This window comes from Mercurialis annua, linkage group LG6, assembly GCF_937616625.2.
Source record: "Mercurialis annua linkage group LG6, ddMerAnnu1.2, whole genome shotgun sequence".
In the NCBI taxonomy this organism is placed as follows: domain Eukaryota; kingdom Viridiplantae; phylum Streptophyta; class Magnoliopsida; order Malpighiales; family Euphorbiaceae; genus Mercurialis; species Mercurialis annua.
Window position 1 is genome coordinate 45,990,128 of NC_065575.1, and position 20,201 is coordinate 46,010,328.

The 20,201-nt window shown below is 33.0% G+C and overlaps 5 protein-coding genes across 7 annotated transcripts; 3 read left to right on the plus strand and 2 right to left on the minus strand.

The window, feature by feature from the left end:
- The first annotated feature begins 2,753 nt into the window (after positions 1-2,753).
- On the plus strand, positions 2,754-5,697 carry LOC126686564 (pentatricopeptide repeat-containing protein At2g45350, chloroplastic). The gene has a single exon (XM_050380679.1). It carries the CDS (start codon positions 2,832-2,834, stop codon positions 4,704-4,706), a length of 1,875 nt encoding a protein of 624 aa, XP_050236636.1. The 5' UTR covers positions 2,754-2,831; the 3' UTR covers positions 4,707-5,697.
- On the minus strand, positions 4,911-8,340 carry LOC126686562 (probable leucine-rich repeat receptor-like protein kinase At5g63930). Its single transcript, XM_050380676.2, has 4 exons — positions 7,813-8,340; positions 6,886-7,146; positions 5,894-6,760; positions 4,911-5,610 (listed from the first exon to the last, which is right to left on the minus strand). The coding sequence occupies exons 1-4, from the start codon at positions 8,225-8,227 to the stop codon at positions 5,129-5,131; spliced, it is 2,025 nt and encodes a 674-aa protein (XP_050236633.1). The 5' UTR covers positions 8,228-8,340; the 3' UTR covers positions 4,911-5,128.
- A 4,619-nt stretch (positions 8,341-12,959) lies between these two features.
- LOC126686578 (40S ribosomal protein S13) lies at positions 12,960-14,623 on the plus strand. Its single transcript, XM_050380698.1, has 5 exons — positions 12,960-13,048; positions 13,165-13,237; positions 13,321-13,459; positions 13,576-13,762; positions 14,445-14,623. The coding sequence occupies exons 1-5, from the start codon at positions 13,026-13,028 to the stop codon at positions 14,476-14,478; spliced, it is 456 nt and encodes a 151-aa protein (XP_050236655.1). The 5' UTR covers positions 12,960-13,025; the 3' UTR covers positions 14,479-14,623.
- Positions 14,624-15,056: 433 nt separating this feature from the next.
- Positions 15,057-17,282, minus strand: LOC126686579 (NADH dehydrogenase [ubiquinone] 1 alpha subcomplex subunit 2-like). The gene is made up of 3 exons (XM_050380699.2): positions 17,033-17,282; positions 16,621-16,774; positions 15,057-15,229 (listed from the first exon to the last, which is right to left on the minus strand). Exons 1-2 carry the CDS (start codon positions 17,223-17,225, stop codon positions 16,671-16,673), a joined length of 297 nt encoding a protein of 98 aa, XP_050236656.1. The 5' UTR covers positions 17,226-17,282; the 3' UTR covers positions 15,057-15,229; positions 16,621-16,670.
- A 67-nt stretch (positions 17,283-17,349) lies between these two features.
- LOC126686575 (uncharacterized) lies at positions 17,350-20,044 on the plus strand. Of its 3 annotated transcripts, none has more exons than XM_050380696.1 (9): positions 17,350-17,447; positions 17,893-18,039; positions 18,119-18,223; positions 18,307-18,454; positions 18,684-18,773; positions 18,884-18,938; positions 19,027-19,149; positions 19,553-19,609; positions 19,747-20,044. In XM_050380696.1, exons 2-9 carry the CDS (start codon positions 18,005-18,007, stop codon positions 19,875-19,877), a joined length of 744 nt encoding a protein of 247 aa, XP_050236653.1. In that variant the 5' UTR covers positions 17,350-17,447; positions 17,893-18,004; the 3' UTR covers positions 19,878-20,044. The 3 variants fall into 3 exon arrangements, with proteins under 3 accessions (XP_050236653.1, XP_050236652.1, XP_050236651.1); XM_050380695.2 differs by having other exon boundaries at positions 17,372-17,447; positions 17,809-18,039; XM_050380694.2 differs by lacking the exon at positions 17,350-17,447 and having other exon boundaries at positions 17,461-18,039.
- Positions 20,045-20,201: the final 157 nt, after the last annotated feature.

A 20,201-nucleotide genomic window follows, 5' to 3' on the forward strand; every position in this document is an offset into this window, starting at 1 on the left:
TGTATATATATTTGAAATTTGTCTATATATATATCACGTTTCGGTAGATATTAGTTGTGAAAAGTACATTTTTTTATGTACTACATCTTCAAGTTATGAAACTACTTGTACTGTATGTATCTACCAGTGGGCGCTGACTAATTTTACAATTAGGAAAATCTTGATGAAGTCGCTATATCAAACTTAAAATTAACTTAGTTTATCTTATGTCAATATCATGATTAGCTTAATAGCCTCATAAAATATATGGAACGAAAACAAAAGAAGAGTTGACGAGTTAATTAATTAATAAAAAGTAATGTAATAGCAGTTAATTTTATTTCACCAACCACATCATCGAAAATGATAAAAGGCCTGTCGCTTTTGAGTACATAAAATAGAAAATTAATTCAAGATTTCATTAGATATTTAAAATGACTAAAGAGTAAAGAAAACTCAGAACCATTTGATCTATTTATTTCTTTTAGATGAGTGGCCTGATAAAAACCAATTCAATTGGCTCATCGGTTCATGCATCACACAATGGATACTTGAATGATGTGGAAACAAATTTTAGTTTAGCTATAGTGTACTGCCAGACTCTTATAAATGTGTGTGCCTGTCTTTAATGGGACCTTATTATATTCACTTTTCAATAGATTTTACTTTTTTATTGGTATAAATCAACTATTAGAGTCTATAGCTTCCGCATTAACGGTAGAGTCTCGAATGTGTAGTGTTGTGGAGGTAAAATTCTCCATTCCATCAGAAGCGGAACTAACAACTTCACTATATTGTGGCGAATTTATAGAAAATAAAATTTAAGGAGAATAATTGTATAAAAATTAAAAATTTTAATAACTATATAAAAAAATAAAGCTTGAGATAATAATTTTACAAATAAAATAAAATTTGCGGGGGGTAATCGCTACCTCAACCCAAATGGTTGTGCACCCCTGCATCCCATAGAAAATAATTTCCACCACTAAACCACATAATCTAATTACTTTTTAACACAAATGCAATTTATCTCAATCTTACATATGTTATAGTAGTAGTATATGCAAAAATTGGATTGCTCAATTTTCAAGTTACCCAAAAACAGACTGGATAGCCAATTTAGTTAAGTTTATTCTGATTGTTTTGCAATTTTGTTTTGTTACCGATCACATATTGTTTGAAATGTTCTTAAATTTGAGCACTACAAGTGCGTAGAGATAGATAAGTTGTACCTTATTAATATTAGTTTATTCTTTTAAACCAGTTTAAATATAATAAGGTTTCTGATATTAGAGTGGATTTATATACTATTTTTTATGATTTTTTACGTTCTTTACATTTCTCTATTTACTATTTGTATTATTTCCCAAAATATTTTTTGCTCATTCTGTTGCGCTTAGTTTCACCAAATATGCGGTTTAATGGGTATTATTTCTTTGCTTTAATTTGATTAATGATTTTGTTTTAATTATATTTATGAACGGAATACATGGCATGTTCATCGTGATAAAAATATAAAATTATTATGAAGTTACTTGTGTTACTCTTTTTAGTTTAAGTTTATTCGACTCGAATTACAAACACACTAATACTTGAATAATAGATTAATTGTTATATACTCTTTGATCATTATAGTAGGATGTATTAAAAAATACAAAATTACTGCTATATTTAATATGGATAAGTGTGTTATTTATTTATAAAAGATTAACTCATTTTATCTAAATAAAACATTTTAATTTTTATTTTAAATAGTTAATTAATTTGGGATTGTGATATATTTATAATAGAGCAAATTACTATAAAACCCCTTATATTTGATATAATTCACACTTTAATCCCTCTTGTTTGAAAATTAAACTATATGGCCCCTCACTTTTACTTCCGTCAATATTTTAGTCCCTCCATCCATTTTTAGTGTTAGTCAACGAAGTCAAAGGACTTATGGGTAAATTAACTATCAAATCTGAGGGACGAAATCGTTGACAAAAATAAAAGTGATGGGTGAAATCGTTGAGAAAAAAATGGAGGACCATATAGTTTCGTTGACTAACATCCAAAATGAACGAAAAGACTAAACCGTTGACAAAAGTAAAAATGAGGGGCTATATAGTTCAATTTTCAAATAAGAGAAACTAAACTGTAAATTATGTTAAAAGTGAGGGGTGTCATAGTAATTTGCTTTTTATAATATTCCAATTTCCAAACAATAACAAACATTTAGGCCTATTCATGAACGGGTCTAGCCCATAAACCCTTAAGCTATATGGGCCTATCTCGCTCACTCTCTAACCCATCATAACGGCACGTCGCTTGACGTCAGCTGACCGTTTTTTTTTTTTGCCAGAGATAACAATATATAGAAATATAGAAGAATGATCATCCCATGAAGGAAATGAGCCATTCTTTAAACAATTAATAATATGTGGACTTTGTAGCTACTATATGAGTCATCCAAATACACATCCATTTAACAAATTTAGATAAACCAATGTTTAAATAATTTATTAAACAAACGGTAGAACGATAAAATAAAATGACAATATTAAAGATGACCAGGACACGTACCAGTGGTAGAAATGATATGATACTATAGTAGTACCTTGTGAGTTTATTGCACCATGTAGTAGCGTAAATTGAAAAACTATCCATAAAAAGTTTCCCACCATAGCATACCTGTTTATTTTTTAAATAAAATAATACTGGAAGAGACTTCCCGATTTATCTACCGAAAATAGGAGTTAGAGATTGAAAGACGTCAGCTGACCGTTGAATCCTATCAAATGCAACAGCTCTATCTTGCTTAGAGATTGAAAGACTGTAATTACTCAAGAAAAACAAGTCCCAATTTAATGCTCCTCTCCGCTAATTCAATCACAAATCAGCAGCCATGGAATTCAACTCTATTACTATTACAAAAATGCAAAACTTCAAACGAAATAAATCAAATCCATGCCAGACTAATAAAAACCGGGTTCATCAATAACACATATTTAACCACCAAAATCATACTCTCCCTCTCTTCTTCACCATACTTACCACTCAACGAATTTTCCCGCTACATTTTCTTCACCCATCACGCTCACAGAATTTCTGCAGAAAAAAACGAGGACCCTTTTCTCTGGAATGCTGTAATAAAATCTTATTCTCACGGAAATGACCCAAAACAAGCGTTTAAAATTTTCATTTTAATGCTTGAGAATGGGATTCGTGTGGATAAATTTTCGATTTCTTTGGTTTTGAAAGCTTGTTCTCGGTTGGGTTTGGTTAAGGAAGGATTACAGGTTCATGGGTTGTTAAGGAAATTAGAATTTGGGTCTGATTTGTTCTTGCAAAATTGTTTGATTGCGCTTTATATAAGATGTAAATGCATAGGCAATGCACGTCAGGTGTTTGATAAAATGCGGAGGAGAGACTCTGTTTCTTATAATTCGATGATTGATGGTTATGTCAAGCTGGGTAAAGTTGACATCGCAGGTGAACTTTTTGATCTTATGCCGATGGAGATGAGGAATTTGATATCTTGGAATTGCTTGATCAGCGGGTATATGTATTTAGATAACGGGTTCGAGCGTGCTTGGGAGGTGTTTGAGAAAATGCCTGAGAGAGACTTGATTACATGGAACTCGATGATTGATGTGTGTGCTAAATGTGGAAGGATAGAGGAAGCTCGGGCTTTGTTTGACAGGATGCCGGAAAGGGATATAATTAGCTGGGCGAATATGATTGATGCGTATGCGAAACTAGGCCATGTTGATACTGCGCGGAGATTTTTCTGTGACATGCCGGTTAGAGATGTTATTGTGTGTAATTCCTTGATGAGTGGTTATGTGCAAAATGGTTATTGCTTGGAAGCTTTGGATCTCTTTCATTATATGCAAAGTGTGAGACATTTGTCTCCTAATAATGTCACATTGTTGATTGTCCTTTCGGCAATTGCGCAATTAGGGAACATTGAGAAGGTGATTTCCTTACATTGCTATCTGGAGGATCGTGGATTTTCCTTGGAGGGGAAACTTGGCGTTGCTCTGATTGACGCGTATTCCAAATGTGGCAGCATAGAGGATTCCATTTTACTCTTTGAGGGAATAAAAGAAAAAACTGTAGATCATTGGAATGCCATGATTAGTGGGTTGGCCACTCACGGATTAGGTGAATTAGCTTTACGTTGTCTTGTGGAGATGGAGAGGATGCGGGTTAAACCAGATAATATAACATTCATTGGATTGTTAAATGCTTGTGACCATGGTGGTTTGGTGAAGGAAGGCATGATATGCTTTGAGCTTATGAGAAGAGTTTACAAGGTGGAACCGAAACTGCAACATTATGGTTGCATGGTTGGCATCCTTAGCCGGGCAGGGCACATAATAGAAGCCAGAAATTTTGTAGATGAAATGCCAATTGAACCAAATGATGTGATTTGGAGGACTTTGGTTACTGCTTGCAAAGGTCATGAAAGCTTTAGCATTGGAGAACCTTTAGCTCAGCGTCTACTGAAGTTAGATGCCTCTAACTCGAGTTCGTATGTGCTTTTGGCGAAATTGTATGCTGGTGTCCATTTGTGGAACGATGCGAATAGGATTAGGACAATGATGAAAGAGAGAAACTTGACGAAAATCCCTGGTTGCAGTTGGATCGAATTGGATGGTATTACCCATGCATTCTCTGTGCAAGATTATTCGCATCCTCAGGTAACAGAGATCTACTCATTAATCGTTCCTGAGTAGTGTATTCACCAATTCGGCGATTAGCTGTAGTCAAATTAATGTTCGATTGGTTATAGATAAGGAGTGGATAACTTGGACAGTCTGTACAGAAAGACATCCTATCCTTACCAATATCATGGCCTGTAATTCTGTAATGTATATGACATTTTCCTATGTATTTGTATTCTAATGGCTTACAATTGAAAGCCAGCAAAGCTCAAGTCATAATGTGAGTTTTACTGATCATATAAGAGAGAATATTCATCCTTACACCTTAATTCAGTTCATTACAACTTTCTAGACATAGATTACACTACATAACCAATGTTTACAACAATATCAGTCCTAACGACGTGATAATACAGTAGTTAGTGAGGGATTAAGTCAAATTTTTGCCTGTCATATGAAAATTGAGGCAGAATTTCCAAGATTCTGAATGTAAGTCAGGGAGCAATGGTAAATCCACTTAGTTCTTGCAGTACAGTTGCCATTGTTGGCCTTTGATCAGGGGATTCATGAGTGCAGAGAAGAGCTAATTTCCCAAGTTCAGCTGCCTCTGATTCTAAAAACTTTCCCTCAAGCTTTGCATCGATAAAGTGTTCAACTTTGCATGATTCCACTGCCTGGCGAGTCGTCACTGAGATTTTACTTTTTCCGCTAAGGATTTGCAAGACAATCATACCAAATGCATAAACGTCACTCTTCTCAGTGAAACGGCCAGTTGTTGTGTACTCAGGAGCCAAATATCCCATTGCAGCGCTTGCTTTGAGTGTGGAGAAGACAATGTCATCTGCAAGGAGTTTGTGCAAGCCAGAACCTGAGAGCAATGGATTATATCGTCTATCGATAAGCACCTTCTCAGCCGATATATTCTGGTGAAATAGAGCAGGTTTACTTCCTTTATTCCCATGTAAATATCCAATACCTGGAATCAGTTGTTAGAATGTAACGATGTCAGTTCATAGACACAGTTTTTCGTCAATACGAATAAGTTATTTCCTTGATTTTATAATGATTATGCAATTACTTGGTAAGTTGTTAGTTGTTACCAAGTCAACCTGTAATTTTCACAACAAAATTTACATCAAACTACAGATTTGTAAGCAACTCCAGAAAAACATAATTACACCAAAGATCATGATTCAACAATAATGAAACATATCGAGAGCAAAAATGGTAAATTTGTGGGAAGGTGCAAATGAGCTAACCTTTGGCAATGCCATTTATGATAGATACTCTGGTGGACCATTCAAGAATCCTCTCGGTGCCCTCTTTTACGTCGAGATATTGCAATAAATTTCCATTTGGAACAAAATTATAAATGAGAAAACATTCTCCTCTTCCTTTGGAGCAACAAAAGCCTCTTAACTTCACCAGATTTTCATGTTTCAATGAGGTCAAAATCTTCAACCCCTTCAAAAAGTTTCCTTCATCAGATTTGCAACTTGTTTTGTTGATGCACTTTACGGCAACAGCTGATCCGTCTCTCAGGATTCCTTTATAGGTGGCAGAGAAATTACTCTTCCCCAACAAATTCACTTCTGAAAAACATTGAGTCACTCGTTCCACCTCTTCTAAATTGAACATGAAACTCTCAAAAAATTCTTGAGAAAATCCATTTCCGTGCTGGCCTATCGCTAACGGATCCCACCCGTTTGAATATTCTAGGCTGATAAGCGGAGAGCCACTCTTCCGGTAAACCTCCTTTGCCTGGTCAGTACTCAGCCGGCCATCTGAAGTATCGAAAACACTGCCGATTTTCTGTTTTTGACGACGATACCAAGTGAATGTTAATAGTCCAGTGATGGTGAAAACAATGAGAACTCCAATTACACCAAAAATGGTACCATAATGTGGGGGTTTAGATGAATTTGAGCAGCGGGGTTGGTCGCAATTAGATGGTAATTTTGCAGATTCAGGGATTTCTTTTTTCAAAGTACCGTTAGGTTTGAAAGGTTCAGGCCTATTTAGATTTAGAAGACCAGAAGCTTTACATGTTTCCAAGTTAGGAAACCCAATTCCACATAAGTGAGGATTATCGTCATATCGGAATCCATCACTCAGCCTCCTTAGAGCTTCATTTTTCAACAACAAGCCAATATAAAAACTAATGTCAAACACCAATTCAAACTCGATTATTTTCAGGGTGAACATAAAAACAACGCGAAAAAGATGAAAGTAATTCCGAAAATCAAATTACCTGGAGGTACATTCCCAGAGAGACTGTTGTTCCGGACGTCAAGAACTTGTAGCATAGGGGCATCTGCTAATTTTACTGGTACAGAACCAAAAAGGCCATTAAAGCTCAAATCCAACCTTGTTAACGATTCCAAGTCCCCCAAACTGGCAGGAATTGCACCAGTCAGCTGATTATTTTCTAAGGCAAGAACACTTAGTTTCTTCAGATATCCCAGATGTGTTGGTATACTCCCACTCAACTTATTGCAACACAGCTGCAGAACTGCAAAGAAAAAGATCCACATTGACCCAACAAAGCAACAACAATGAGTTTGAAATCAAAATAACATATGATAAAACAAAAAAACAACAACTGCCTGAGTAATAATGGGAACAACTGTTCAAATAATTATGACTGGTGTATAAACTATAAAGTTCAAACTAGTTGTGTTTTAATATATGTAATTAATACCCATCATCTGCAATTAATGCAAAAGCTTCATTTTATTCAGTATGCTATAAATCAATCAATCATATAAGAACATCAAAAATTTGAACTTGAAAAATAGTCAAGAATAAAATAAAGATATTCAAACATTAACAAGATTAAAATTCCAAGAAAACCCATATAGACATAAATAATTAAAAACAAGAGGCACAAAATTTATTTATTTTCAATGGGAAACCTCAGCCTAGGTAGCATGGACACGGAGATGGAAAAACTGAAGTTTTAAGGTTTCCTATATAAAAAATGAAGTTTAATGTAAAGTGTCTGAAATGTTTTCAAAACGGAACACGTTCACTGAATGATTGAATGAAGTGTCCGTGCTACCTGGCCCTACTATCAAATCCAAATTCAGCAACTTCAGATTTGCTCATAAACTTCCCAAAATTACTAATCAAAAACAGCAAATTTTCAACACAAATCTAAGAAAACCGAGCAACTGACCTTGAAGATTAGACATATTGCCAATCTGAGATGGAATTTCCCCAGAAAGATTATTAACATTGAGATAAACATCACTGAGTTGAGTTAACTCAGCAATTTCCTTAGGAATCGGACCGTTCAATGCATTAAAATGCAGATACAAACTAGTCAAACTCTTGAGCCCACCAACAGCAGCCGGTATCTGACCGGAAAGACCCTTTCCCTGAAGAGAAATATTAGCCACGTGGCCTTCGTCATTACAAGCAACACCCTCAAAAGAACCGCCGCAAGGATTGGAGTTGGACTGCCATGAGGTTAAAAACTGGTTGTTTGGGTCGAGAGAGGCTTTGATTTGCATTAGAAGCTGAACTTCCGTCGGAGATGAAAGTGCAGGTGAGAGGAAGAGGGAGAGGAGGATGTAAAGGAGATGGTGCATGTTTGGATTGAAGGAAAATGAGAGAAAATGAGGGAAAATGTAAGAGCTTTTTTGAAGTTTAATAGCTTTGAGTTAATGGCAGAAGTGAAGTGAAGTGGAAATGAAATAAATATAACTAAGAGTCATTGTCATCCCTCAACTTGTGCACCGAGATCAACAATAAAAGTTTAGTTTACCCCATGAACTTGACTTAAAAGATCAATTAAAACTAATTCCGTGTCTTTAGTATGAAAACAATCCGAACTTAGTATTTTTTTGTTCCTTATAATTTTTCGCCATATCAGATTCAATTGTTTTTTTATCACCTTATATGAAAGGGTAAGACAATCAAAATGCTAATTTATGGTGTTTTTTTAACTACAAAGTTAATTTTAATCGATCTTTTGTAATGCGTCTAAAGGGGAAAGCAAACTATTATTGCCGAAACCAATCAACTTGACTTAACTATTTTAATCAATTAAGAATAATATATTTTATTTTTAAATTAACACGGGACTATATTTTTTTAATTTTTTATTATTAGGAACAATTTTTATTTTTAAATCAATAACTTTTAAATTGGATTATTGGAGTCTCTATACTCGTCTATTTTATACACTTTACATATTAATTGACCCTGGTAAAGAATTTTAATTATTTAAATTAATTAAGCGTGACGTAAAATTCAGAATAATTTCTTGAAATTCCTAACTTTGTTTATTTTATACTATTTAGAAGTTATTTGACCTAACAAAATATTATCCTAATTGACTAAAATTAGTTATGTTTGAGTAAAATTCAGAACAATTTCTTGAAATTCCTAACTTTATTTATTTTATACAATTTAGAAGTTATTTGACCAAACAAAATATTATCCTAATTGACTAAAATAGTTAAGTTTGAGTTAATTAATCCTAACTTATAAACTTAGGGACCGGTATGACTCTTTAACTGGTCATGAACTCACACAAAAACACAAAAACTCTTTCCTGTACTTTTTCCTTTTTATCTTAATTTTTAAGTAAAAACAAACTTAATTTCAAAAACAAAGTAAAAAAACTAAACTAAAAAGGAGTATTAACTTTATGAGTAATGTAGGGTCCTACTGAAAGCATCCAAGTGAAGTTGATAGGTCTTACATTTTGATACTACATAATAGCCGTCAGATCGGGGCGGTAAACGCTACAGTACAATCAGCTTTGCAGTAAGATTTATTCAGCGCGGTCTTGATTTGTGGGACCCTTTTGGATTTCTTATGTATTGTCAGAAAATTCAAATTACTTGAACTTTAATTTTGAATTGGAGTCAAAATCCCTAATTTTTCGATTTAAACTGAGTCAAAATCCCTAGCTAAGTTGCTAAGGGAGTGTTTGACATTGATGTTTTTATAAAATGCTTTTCTACAAACTAAATTTTTAAAGTTCGAAAAATTAGATTGTGAATTGTTTTTAGTAAAACTAAAATATTAATTTCAGGTCAAATTAAACAAGAAGGAAAGAAAGGCAAAAAGAGGAGGATATTAATTTAATTTTGGCAAAATGCTTTTTTATTCCACATATTTCATCATTTTATCAAATATATTTCTAAAATATAATTTCAACATTATAATCCGTCAATTTTATAAATTGGGATAAATAGATTAAACTCTCAGTTTTAATCTATTTTTGGTAGATTATTCTCATTTTAAACTCAAATAACTCTTTCTAAACTTAAACTAAAGATAAATTGAATAAAATAATCATTTATGGACAGTAATAAATTTGTCGCTTGAATATATTTATTTCAATTTGCAAATTTAAAGGTCAAAATATTTAAATTATTATAAATTTAAAAAAGCATTTTGCTTTAATTTAATATATAGTGGTGCCTTACCAAACCTTCATTTTCATTAAAATGGATAGTGAAGGAAAGCTGTAAAATGGCCCATATATAGAGTTAGGATGGTCATGAATCTGATTGAAGAAAAAGGAGCTCCCCGTGGTAGGCATTATAGATTTTTTTAATCATGTGTTATGGGAAAATATATCTAGTTATCAAGTTTATAGTTCTGAAATCAAACTTTAATTTATTTATTTTCATACTTCTAATCATATGAATGATCATTAATGATGCGGGTTAAAGCAAATTGTTTTCATACTTTTAATCATTTGATCTTTTTTGCTTTGATAGGTCGTAATAAATTACGTAAGGTCTTTATGCGAAATTAATCAAATTATACTGTATTGAAACTAAAATTCGTATTAATTACTCACCATTAAAAAAATCAAATGAATACAATGATTTAAATTAGACTGAAATATATTTTTGTCATGTTAGTTTTATAATTTGGAGCACAGGACAACAAAAATCAAAATTTTATTATATAAAACAGTCGGGGGAGTACTTTATTAGTTTTATCAATATAAGATTGGTCATAGAAGACGATAATGATAATTTAATAAAGTCCAATACGCCAAATTTCTTCACCTAAAACAAAATTTAGATTGACTAGTTATGGAAAAAAATACAGAAGAATTTTAAATATTTTTAGCATTTTGTGTAGAGAAAAGGTAAACGACAGTCTCATAGTTCTAGCTGGATTGCTTATTCCTCTTCTTGCAAAATTAAGATATTCCTCATTCATCTTTTAAAGCCTTTACAGCTATAATTCCTTTTTATTCCTTGTATGGCTGTGTGTCCACATTGTATATCTACTTTATATCACAGACTCATCAATTTACAAAAGATCCTACTTTTGCTAGCAAAAAAATTTATGGGGTTTCATTATGATACTAGTATTTAGTAGATTTTTTTTTTATTGTTAGGTCAAATGAGTGGTAGAAATGGTTTCATGGCGGAGGTTAGGTTTGACTAAATTACAGTCGAATTACGACACTTGAACAAAATACTTTTTTTTAAAAAAAAAGCTATGTTCATATTAACAACTAAATTACATAAGTTTTGGTCTATTGCTGAACGTTTAATCCAACGGTTAGTATCAAAGCTATAGTCATGCGATCGATGCTCAACGTAAACAATTGTTGAACTAGGTAAGCTGGAATAATTATTTTATAGGGGAGGTTAAGTTGGGTTAAGTCGTGACGTTGGAATTGGATACTCTTAAAAAAAAATTAGTTGTGTCTTGAATTGATTAATAAATATAGCTTTAATACGAAAGTGAAACATTTATAAACCTAGTTTACAGTTGTATTTTTAAAATAAGAAAATTGTTTAGAGGAGGATCAATCTATATACGAATTATTGCTCATTTACTTGTAGAATATAATTAGATTATTTTTTTCGAGCACTACAATTTAATATTTTACTGTCTAACATTAATAACATTTGAGTTATAATTTTTTGCTATAAAAGGAATGGAATCGAAGTTTAAATTTTATAGCGTCAAATAATGATGAAACAACATTCCACTACATTTATTCTCAAAAAAAAAAAAACATTCCACTACATTGGCTGGTGGGCAAATATTAATTATCAAGACATGCATCAAACTTTTGTTTTGTTTTTTCACTTTGATTTTCATTTGTTTAAGTGAAAAACCATTGAGAAAACAAAAAAGTTAAAACTCATGAAAAGTTCATGCTTTTTGCAGTTACCTTATCAAGTTTGAAAAAAGGTCATAGTTCAAAATAAAGTACAAATATTTATTTATATAGTAATTTTTATGGGAAAGGATTCAAATAATTTTCAGATTTACTAAAAAAGATGATTTATTCGTTTTAAAAGGAATACCAATGTAGAGGACACATGAATTATTACACAGTAGAACACTACTACTTTATTTGATTTGATGGACACATACTATTACTCAGCATGATTATTCTATTTAAATTTAAACTTTTTTGTTTTACACTAAATTGCAGAAATAATGTAATTTTATATAATTTTTTTTATTTATAATTTGGAAGAAGGAAGCGTTTGTGGGACTACGTCCTATCAATTTGCTGCCCGGCGCTTATACCGTTTGAGTTATATCTCATCGGTGTAATCTTAGACAATTAAATCCATTACTTTTTTAAATGTATATGTTGTTCCATTGGTGTAATCATAAACATTACTTTTGTGTTATGTTTTCTTTATCACAACTTGCTGTTATAATAATTCATGAAACTTACTTGTAATTTTAATTGACTTTGTTTTTTTAGACCCTTTCTCTGAAATGATCATTCTTGCATATCCTAGTTATCTTACATGTAGACAAAATTTTAGTTCCCATTCCAGTTATCTTATAATATAGTATTATATATTTATATTGTATGCAATTGATCATATATTTCTTGTATATATCTTTTTTGCCAAAGTATTTCTTGTATATTCTAAATCCATCTGTTATGTTACTGAATATTCTGTAATTTTTTTGTTAAATTGCTAATGTGTTCCCTATTTGGAAGATGATTCAATATTTCTTAAAGGAATATCATAGTTAAGACTACTGTAAAATTATTTCACTATTATTTTATTTGTTTTGATGGCCAAATACTATTACGTAGCATGATGAATAAATAAATCCATTTTATTTCTTAATGTATAATAAGAAAAATTACGTAAATAATGTGAAAAAATTGAACAAAGAAACATCAAGTATGCAAGGCTGGACCGTGTTTCCGGGTCAAGCCTTAAGATTCCGATTCAACTTCTGCGCCCAAATCAGCTAAACAAGGCCCGGTAGATCCGCAAAACGCAGCTGACAATACGACGTCGTTTGTGAAATAAAAGCAAATACATAAAGTCCTTCACAGTCGTCTTCTCGCAGTGTTAGGGTTTCTGACGGCAAGGAAGCAGTAAGAGACAGCAACGGCGGTCACAAATTCACTCAGCCACCATGGGTCGCATGCACAGCAGAGGGTTAGCTTTTCATTTCTATTTGATTTTAATTTGTTTGAAATAAAACCCAATATTTTAGCTGATTTTATTATCTGAAAATCGCAATTTTAATTGATTCGATGTTGTTTGGCTCACAGTAAGGGTATGTCAGCTTCAGCTTTACCCTACAAGAGAACTCCACCGAGCTGGCTTAAGATTTCTTCCCAGGATGTCAGTTAACCCTAACCCTAATCATTTGTTTATTTTTCTCTTAAAAACATACTTTAATTTGTTTTTATTTCTTACGGTTCCAGGTAGACGAGAACATTTGCAAGTTTGCAAAGAAGGGTTTGACACCATCTCAAATTGGTGTAATTCTTCGTGATTCTCATGGAATTGCTCAAGTGAAGAGCGTTACCGGAAGCAAGATTTTGCGTATATTGAAGGCGCATGGTTATTTTTATGCTGACTGCTGTGTTCTTTTAATGTCGATGTCGGTTATTAAGCTATACTGGTGTCGTCTTTTGTGCTTAATCATTTTTATTTATGTCTATGGTTATGCTGTTTAGGACTTGCTCCGGAAATTCCTGAAGATTTGTATCATCTCATTAAGAAAGCAGTTGCAATTAGGAAGCATTTGGAGAGGAACAGGAAAGATAAAGATTCCAAATTTAGGTTGATTTTGGTTGAGAGCAGGATTCATCGTTTGGCCCGCTATTACAAGAAGACTAAGAAGCTTCCACCAGTATGGAAATAGTGAGTATATTCCCCTCAACTTACATTGTTATTTTAAAACAGGTTCTGTTTGTATTGATAAATCATGGTGTGCCTACTAGTTTTAAGCTCATATATTGGTTTGGAGCTTAAATTACTTGAAGATTGTAGCTTATAGTGTTTTTATTGGATGAATTGTGAGGTGATAAATGTGTCATGATTCATAGTACTATGCCGCTTATGGAAATATAGTTCAATATGACTATGCCACTTAATGGAAATATGGTTCAATTTGATGACTGCAGATAACTGTAATCAAATATTAATGCAAGAAGTCCCCGTGAATTTGCATCGTGAGTGAAAGTGAAATAAACTAGAAAATAATCACTCTTTTTTCATTATACTATAGTACTCGTCCAAACTTTAGGATCTAAGTAGTTTGTTATTCTGAACGTCTTAAATTTTATTTTTTTCTGTACTTGATTTGCTTTGTGGGATGTATTATAGTTATCACAAAGTGAATATATATCATGGTGGTTAAGGTTTATGAATTGTATGTTATGTTTTCTTAATCATGTACAATGTTGCAGTTACAAAAGTCATCATATGCTTAATGTGCTAAGACAATTGCTGAAACTTACATTAAATCAACTTTCTTTCTTAGACCCTTTCTTTAAAACGATATTTCATGCTTATTCAAATTACTAATGGTTTGTTTCTGCAGCGAATCGACCACCGCCAGCACCCTTGTGGCGTAGTTACAGCAACGGATGCCTTCATCAAAATTGATCTTGGATAAGCTATTCACTTTCTGTTTTTATGTCTTTTTTGTAAGAACTGAGGATGTTTAGGAGCAGGAAGATTTTGAATTTTCATGAATGGAACAAAATATTTTTCAAGCTAGTTGTATGTGTTTTCATATGAATATCTGTTTTTTTTTCCTTAAGATTTTATATTACATTGAAATTTTGAGTGTGCTATTTGCATATAGACTTTCAGATAAACTTACTCTAAACTGTTAATTCTTAGATCAACTGGTCAGAGTGTCTACAGTTCCAGAAAAGGCTTACCACACTTATTAATCAATTATTTCAAAACAATGCTACAAGCATATTGATAATTCACTTATTAAATGCTGAACTTGAATGGGGTATTAGAAAGATTATTGATGCACATATTTTTTAATGGTGAACTATGAAGTCACAGCACACAAAACAATCTTCAATGGCTAAATCCTTATGTGAATTTCCCCTCTTTTGGATGCAAAGAGCATTAACACTCCCTTACCACGTCCTGACTCAAATTCAAAGCAACATAAAGAATGGAAAGTCAGAGATGGTCCTCAATATCGTATCAAGACATTAAAAAAAGTTTCATTTGTCATAAGAACATAAATTCCGATGTTTACAGAAAATGGTTTCATGTATAACAGCGACGCGAACTGTTGTCTAACACTTGACGGTACTTAAGCTTCACCCGAAACATTAACTTTATACCAGCGATGAATTCCTGTAAATTTGAAATTTGATTTAAAACGGAAGGTACAAAAAATACTCGGTACTTCAGTAAGCAGAAAACAAGCAGACAGATAACTGAGTAAACCATGGTAACTAAACATTTACAAAACGCTTTTAATATGATTAACAATCAATTAAATAGATACAAAATTGAAACAAGATCACTTGATCAGAAAAAATACTCCAATGATTTCAAATAAAAGTTGTTATCCAAACACAAATCGCAAGAAAGCTAATTGAACATTCTCGAAGTCGTGTATGTAATTTAGGACTTGTTATCTACTTACGGGAATAGCTCTTCAGAACCAATAACAAAGTTAATCCACAAGTAGTTTCACTTCTTCGCTTCTCTTATTTCCCGATTAAAAACCAGTATAACATGTGTGGACCATAAAACACACATTAAAATCAAGTATAATTACTGAATCATTATTCTACTACCATTTTACCCCTCCAGTTAATACCTAAACTCAATTCTATATGTGTAATATGAGACAGTAGAACAAGGCAGCATGATACTTACCTATATTACATAAACTAACTTTGAAGTAGTACAAAATACAATACACATAGTTTTGTTTTTTATAGGAATTTCCTCAACTGGATTTGTACATAGTAAGTAATTTTATCCGCATACAGGTCAGACTGTCCTGAAGACCGAGTAATAAATCAGTTCATCCATTTTTATCCTTTCAAATGGATCTATTAACTTTTGTACAAGACTAGAAAGTTATAGATGGAATTCCAAAAATTTCAGAGAATCAAGTTTTATAGAATTTGAAGTTGTATAATCAAGATATAAATAGAATACAAAAGGTCATTTTACAACATTTAAGCAATTACTCTACAACTTTTGCACCAACCACTCTTTTGTTTAAACACGTAATTCATAAACTTTTGTCCATAATTCTTCAAGAACACGAATTTATAATGCTTTCCTAATAATTGCAGTAATAATTAAAAAATACAATTGATGCAACTACATATCATCCATAATCAATTAAACCTTAATTATACATATTTCATGTCAATTGCAACTTCCCAAAATTTCATGCTCGCAATCCTAATTAAGCTGAATTTAAATCATAAAATACTTACCAAAACATCTTCCTAACTTGTCAATAGTGCATCCTACCCTTATTTGTTTGCAGTCCCTCCTTTTTGATTCTTGAACCTTATTTTCTTTCAATTGCACCTCTCAATTAAACTCGCCGACATTCTTATCATTCAATTAAGTCCTATTAACACTAAAATCATGCTTGCTTAATCCTAATTTTCAATTATTCAAAATGCTAACTACAAATGCAATGATATGGTAGCAACACAGCCACGACGAAAGCCAATATAAGATTAAAAAAGAAGAGCATGCCTCACTACACATACCAGTGTTAAATTATTTCATTTGATTCCATAAATTTGAGCAGTATTTGAATTCAAGCTTTAAGCGAGGCTCCCGCTTTGACAAGGTCTTCGAGGGCCTTGGAGATTTGTGCCTCAGATAAACCTTCCAACCGAATGCCCCTCTCAACTCCCATATCTGCATTTATAATTCACAGTAAAAACTAAAAACACAACAAATAATGATATCAAGAAGGGATATTGGCAAAACAAATTCTAACATTCAAAACATGGCGAAACAAATCTCAATCTTTCTATTTTGAATAAAATTCTAACCTAATTCGATATTAGACTACAAAACACGAAAATTGGAAAGGTTAGCATTTGTTTTGTAATATTTTAATACCCCTGTTAAAAAAGTAGATGAATTAGGGAAAATTGAAGAAGAATCAAATACCATATCTAGCCCATAACTGAGGCTCGATCCCGCTACACTCACGGATTAGGATGGGGAGTTTCGGGTTAAGAGACTTAAGATCCTTGTAATTGTTCTCCACAAATGCTCGAGCAGATGAACTAGAAGATGAAGATTGGCAGAGCAGGATTCGGAGCTCCTTAAGATTTCGACAAAGCTGTCCTCTCCACGCCATCGACTGTTTTTTTTTTCTCCTTCTCCACAGCAGGCAGAGACTACCTATGAAAAGCGCATACAAGAATTGCACGACCTGTCGTTTCCATCATTTTGTTCAGCTGGAAAGCCCATGACAATAGACAAAACGACGGCCCAAATTTATAAAGCAAAAATGGAACTGGAGTACTACAAGTATAATTCCGTATGAACAGAGACTAAGCTGTACGAAGCATTTTTAAAGGTATTTTTTGCTTCCTTTTATTTTTCGTGCATCACTGTAATTTATTTCATTTGATTTTCTTTTTCTAGACGGATATGGCTAAGTTAGCTGCCAAATTATGCTTTGAACTTTTTAAACCATAATTTTAACTGAAAAATTGTGATAAAGGTAAACTAAAACTGGTTGAAATTAGAATGTAGGCTGAGAAATTGATAAATATTAAGGCTGTTTAACTATGGTTTGTTTGACAGCAATCTGATTCACCCCCACAGGAACTCTCCTTATCCAGTTATAAAAAATTTAAATATATTAAGGCTGTTTTTTTCCCTTCCTTTAAGGTATTCATTGTTCCATCTTTAGAAAAACAATATAAATTCTGCAGGTAGTGTTGATTTTGTTGATCAACTCATACTATAGTCTGTTTACATCTGTACCGTAATATGTGGGCTTGTTGGAGCTGCTGTAGGACTCGACTTCTAAGCAGCTTCTACTTCTATTTCGCACCTACTACGCTTACTATCAGTCGTAAAAGCCAGGCTGCGTCTCCTTTTTCCCGGTTTAAAGACGGGGCAAAGAACATGAGCAGCAGCTCGTCGTTTCCTCACTCTAAAAGGTGCCTTTTTTTGGTTTTGGATTTTACCCTCATTTGTTTTATACTATCAATTATTCCTCATTTTGTTTGTTCATTTCAGTAATAGAAGTGTGGATATGAGAACTGATGGGGAGCGATCAAAGGGGCGTGGTGGAGGAAGAGGCGGCGGCAGCAAGGATAAAATTGATGCTCTTGGGAGGCTCTTGTAAGCATCAGTATAATTACTCTTGTTTGTTTTTTTATTCTTTGAACAAAATGATTATAATGCTATTTTCTTTACTTTTTCAGGACTCGCATTCTGCGTCATATGGCTTCGGAGTTAAATTTGAATATGAGAAGTGATGGGTATGTCAAAGTTCAAGATTTACTGAAGTTGAATATGAAGACATTTGCCAATATTCCATTAAAATCACACACAGTTGATGATATTAAGGAGGTTGGTTCACTAGACTTTTCACTTTCCCAACTTCTTATATCAATGCTTTAGGGAATGCTTGAGTATGTACACAATGCTCTGTATTTACTTGATGATGTCTATGCTAGCAATAGTTAGGACTAATTGGAGAAGGCCAACTGTAAACCACAAAATTGAGTGCATCGCGGTTGCCTTTAGTTTTCTTATCTGGTTTCAATAGAACTATATTTTTGTGTGTTTTAAATTCCAGGCTGTTAGAAGGGATAATAAGCAGCGATTCGGCCTCCTGGATGAAAATGGAGAGCTTTTGATACGTGCAAACCAAGGTCACACAATAAAGGTGATATTTATTTTTGTTACTATAGTGGTGAAATCTTCTATCATTGTATAACATTCCACATTTTCCTCACCCCAAGAATGGAAGTAATTGTGTGTCTAATGAATGTGCAGACAGTTGAATCCGAGGGTTTACTGAAACCAATTGTTTTGGCTGATGAAGTTTTAGGTATAAACAAAAACTCAACAATATTGTAGTTCTATCCTGTTGTACTTTTTTTTTTTCATTCGTTAAGGCTTTTGTGCATTTTTTGTAGTCTGTGTACATGGAACCTATAAGAAGAATTTGGAATCCATATTGGAATTTGGCTTAAAGCGCATGCAAAGATTGCATGTTCACTTCGCAGGTGGATTGCCATCTGATGGTGAAGTAATTAGCGGTAAGACTTCTTTACTGCTAGTGTTAGGTCTCTATTACTCCGTTACCATTCATGCCCTTATACAACAAAGATATTTTGCCGAACTGCTGTGGATGTTTTTCCTTAAAACTCGTACACTTCGATAACTTTTGAGCAATCACCTGATATAAGGCACATTTATTGACCTCATAGCACTTGCCCGCCTCTCAGCAGGTGAGGCGATCTGGCTGGCGCTTCTTGCCTGAGGCGCGCCTTTCATATCTCTGTGTACAACCAACCAGAACAGGCCCTAACCACTTAATGTCATATTTTGTCAGCTGTTCTCATGATTATTTTGGAATCCAAGATTTTTACTTAATGAATTATTTAGATGTTAAATGGTGTAGATGAGTTCAGAAAATTGACTCTATTTTCTTGTACGAAGGTATGAGGCGGGATGTTAATGTTTTAATATATCTCGATGTGAAAAAGGCTCTCGAAGGTACCCTTACTTCTTCTTACCCCTAAGCACACCAGGATTTATACATTTTGAATACATCTATGTTTCATTTTCACATTAAAAGATTCAAAGATGAAAACTGATGTTCTTTTAATTTTTTGCTTGGCTGTTGTGTTCAGATGGAATGAAGCTTTACATATCAGATAATAGAGTGATATTGACAGAAGGTTTTGATGGTGTTGTGCCCATAAAATATATTGAAAAGATCGAATCATGGCCGGATAGGCGACCGATACCGTTTCAAAGATAATAGGCTTATGATGTATTTTTTAAGAACTTCTTTATTTCTTTCATCCTTCGTACAGTCTGTTTTGAGGGAAATGAAGGAAATTTTGAAGCATGTGTTTCATGTTTTAAGTTATTTTTAGCAAACTCCTAACCCAGAAATAGTGGGATATAGTCTTAACTTATTAGAAATTTCCTGAGCAGAACTTGCATTTTTCAGTTTTCACTGCATAGGAGTTTTCCCAGTATATAACTTAATTTAGTTAAATAAAGAACCAATTGGGTGTGGTCATCAAGATTTTTGTTCTTTCTTCTTTGAAATATTAAAATCACATAAAAAAAGCAAAAT